General features: G+C 35.7%; 1 protein-coding gene across 1 annotated transcript; it reads right to left on the reverse strand.

The window, feature by feature from the left end:
• On the reverse strand, positions 36–1,664 carry LOC18766466 (NAC domain-containing protein 43). Its single transcript, XM_020570830.1, has 3 exons — positions 1,454–1,664; positions 1,077–1,324; positions 36–509 (listed from the first exon to the last, which is right to left on the reverse strand). Exons 1-3 carry the CDS (start codon positions 1,632–1,634, stop codon positions 123–125), a joined length of 816 nt encoding a protein of 271 aa, XP_020426419.1. The 5' UTR covers positions 1,635–1,664; the 3' UTR covers positions 36–122.

Genomic DNA, 3,540 nt, shown 5'->3' on the forward strand with positions numbered 1-3,540 from the left:
TCTGTATGTATGTATGCACACACAAATTGTTGCCGTATTAGCCAGGGGAGCATGATAATTAAGATTTGATCTTAAAGACGTCCTGGTTTTGGTAATTGTAGTTGATGATGATCATCGATGCACTAAGCTGTGTGGCCATTGAGCTGGGAAGCAATTAGGCGATCAAAGGCTGCCCAACTGGTGAGTCCTGAGACAATTTGATGCAAGGACTTGGGATCAGGGCCGCCAATCACCTGGTTGCTGGTGTATATTAAGGGTTTAGTATTGTATTTGACCACCTCTGCCTTATTCTCTTCTTTACAATTCCTTTCCATTTGCTGAAACATTTGCTCCAAAGATCCTTCATCATAGTATGATTCCAACATACGACCTGTATTAATTCCCATGTAGTTGAAGGACGAATTGCTAGGGCTGTTTAAGGTTTTCAAGTTCTTCTTTTTCCTGATGAATATGTGACACACCACCCATCCCTCTTCCTCTGTTGCTGCCCCTCCCATAGCATTGGAGACCTTGGATTTAAGGAAAAAAAAAACAATAACAGCAAAATATATCATATTCAAAAGTTGTAAGAAAGTGGTACTTAATTTTCATATTCTATAGCCAAAGCAATGTTCTTTACAAATCATTAATTTGTTTGTAAATTTAAGTCATACATTCAAGTAAGAATCAAGTTGATCACGTTAAGCAAGAAGAAATACGAAGAAGAAATTATTCAGAGTCTAAGAATATGAACAACTAACTCTTCTAATAGCTGAGCTAACTAACTCGTAATCTGTTATTACTCTAGCAGATCACTGGTTTAGATTCACGTTATGACAAGTTAAGACAAGACAACATTTTGGCATAATAATTATGGGAAGTGGGCGATTTTAACATATTCAAGTTAGTAACCCTACATTCAAGTCACTAACTTGACTATTGATTCATATTCACAATCTGACAACATCACAACAATCATGAGAAGTGCGATTTTCACGAATTGAAGTTAGTGACAAAACAAGAAATTAATAGTTAGACTTTCTAAGGCGCTTAGGATACTTTTTTCATCAAGAATTTAGAAAGACAAAAAGGCTTACAATATGGTTATATTCGTACATGAGCCAATCAGATCTTTCTCCATGTGGAGCTCTGCCATTGTAGAACACGAGAGTTTTCCTCAACCCAATTGGCTTACTGTTGCTGTATATCACCTTATCACGCCCTGTGGCCTTCCAAAACCCAGCAATGGTTGCCCGATTTGTTCGCGTCCCACTTGGATACTTCTTGTCCTTGTGGCTAAACAAGTACCAGTCATTTTGAGGTAAGCTTCCTATTTTGCATTTTTCTGCTACAGAACACATTACATATAACTCGGTTGTTTTTCTAATCAAATCAAAATTAACCAAAACGAAATTTGGGTATAAATTTAAGGACCATTACGGTTAAACCCTATATATATAGATGCATTACGTACCTTGAATGTCCCATGGCTCAAGCTTAGTGAGATCAATATCACGAATTACGTCCAGATCGATCTTCTCACATGAAACCCTCTTCCTCAGGTAATATAGCAAGAGCTCTTCTTCCGTTGGTTGAAATCTGAAACCAGGGGGAACTTGGCATTTTCCATTCACACTCACAGATATACTGCTCATTTTGTCGAAAGTTAACAGAAAGATGGAATTAAGAACTAGCTAGTGATTAAGTTAGTGAACTAGGGCATTTATATACTCCATGATGGATTAATATACTGTCCCTTGAAAAGTGTTTAATTGATTCGAGGGTCCCTAAATCACAGTTGTATGCAACTAAAGTCTTAGACGGGTACCAATTATTTCTTGTTGAAATCACAATTGACGGGGGGAACAGAACCCTAAAAATGACATTGACAAATTTGTAAACATATGTAAATTTCGACAAATCCAAGTGCCTGAAAGAGATGAATACTGTATATATATAGTAAGAAAAGAGAAGGTCCAGAAAGAGATGAATTAATATTTTAAAGTCAACTTTAAGTTGGAGGCCTACCAAAATAAAAGACATCTTTTTTCCTATATGGGAGTGTTATCCAAAGACAATTAAACGCATGTGGCCAGGGACATAAATACCAAAAAACTTAGAGCACCATCAAGGGGAAAAAGTTGTCCAATTGGAGCATTATCACACTGAAAGTGCTTTTGCAGACATGCAAGAACTGATAGGGAGTGGACCAAAGAATCTTCGAATGAATTCTTCTGTTTCATTGATTGTCGATCATGCTTTCACCTTTCTAGTTGACTAGCTTGCTAGTTGTCTGGTTCGATGTAGATTGACAATTAGTTCTCTCTTTTTTCTCTCTTCACTCTGTATTTGCTTCCTTAGATTCTTGCTTCAATGTGTTTACCATGGTGACCTCTCTATACATTTTATTACTAAATAACACAGCGGAATAAGGGGGAACAAGTGTTAATCCTAGAACATGAAAGCTTGAATACTCCTAGAAAATTGATAGAAAATCTCAAAATCTTGCTCTCTGAAAATATGAACAACAAACTTAAAAATGAAGCTAATTAACCTCAAACCAAAATATGAAAATAACAAAAATCGAAACTTTCACCTCGCAAAATGTGAAATTATGCATAAAGAGTGAGAAAAAATAAAAACTCTCAGCAAAATAGTGAGTTTGACTTGTCTAGCCATTCCTTTCGAAGTGGTGCATTATGGGCGCAAATTGGAGAAAACAACCTCAAATCTGCAGAAGTTTAATTTTCGTGTTCTTGGCTTGCACATGTCAAGCTACTCCCTCCTCAATCCTTTCCGTTATCTGCATGACTTAAGGATTAATCTGGCTTTTGTTAACATGATGGTTCTCTGAAACTTGACATTTCGAAATTATATGCATACGAAGCTATCCAAAAAAATTAATGAAGGACTTTCCAAAACTAACTAAAAGCAACTCCTATGTGAATGAACAAAAGAGCTACCGTGGGAAGTAGTTTTGGAGTGTATTTCCTGGTTTGGTGCCGACAATTGCATTAGACTGGATTGTAGGAAATGTAATTATACATATTCTTATCAAAAAGCTGCTTTCGTAAAGCATTTGTCAAGGTGCAATTATCCACGGCTCGTCAATTCTTTTATATACATTAACGCAAGTTGGGCTATATATATTCACACTAATAAATCACACCATTAAGGAGGCCCCGTTTGCATGCTTTATATTGCATGATTGCATTTCCACATTCTTATATGAAATTCTGTAAGCTATATGAATTATTGTTTTATTTTTTTTATGTTTTTTATACAAGCGATACTGGGGGGAGAGGCGGATTGAACCTAAGACCTCTGGTGCATATATAAATATTTTTAACCACTTAAGCTACAAGTTCCTTACACATTATTATTTTATTGTTCATATTATACTAAAGTTTTGACCTTTGTTCCATGTTTCAAACATGCATGCATGGATGGTTGCAAATTAGAATTTGTTTAGCCATTTGATTAATGATATGACAATTCAGTGTTGAAACATAACACCAGATTCATCTATTACTTGACAAATAGTTGTATAACCAAATGATT

Source organism: Prunus persica, chromosome G8 (genome assembly GCF_000346465.2).
Source record: "Prunus persica cultivar Lovell chromosome G8, Prunus_persica_NCBIv2, whole genome shotgun sequence".
Classification (NCBI taxonomy): Eukaryota; Viridiplantae; Streptophyta; class Magnoliopsida; order Rosales; family Rosaceae; genus Prunus; species Prunus persica.

Excerpts from the sequence above, each read along its gene's own strand:
- LOC18766466 (XM_020570830.1), bottom strand. The coding sequence starts at position 1,634 with ATGAGCAGTATATCTGTGAGTGTGAATGGAAAATGCCAAGTTCCCCCT. Across the intron at positions 1,325-1,453 it reads TGAGCCATGGGACATTCAAG|AAAAATGCAAAATAGGAAGC; the intron begins GTACGTAATGCA and ends GTTCTGTAGCAG. Across the intron at positions 510-1,076 it reads TGTACGAATATAACCATATT|GTCTCCAATGCTATGGGAGG; the intron begins GTAAGCCTTTTT and ends CTTAAATCCAAG.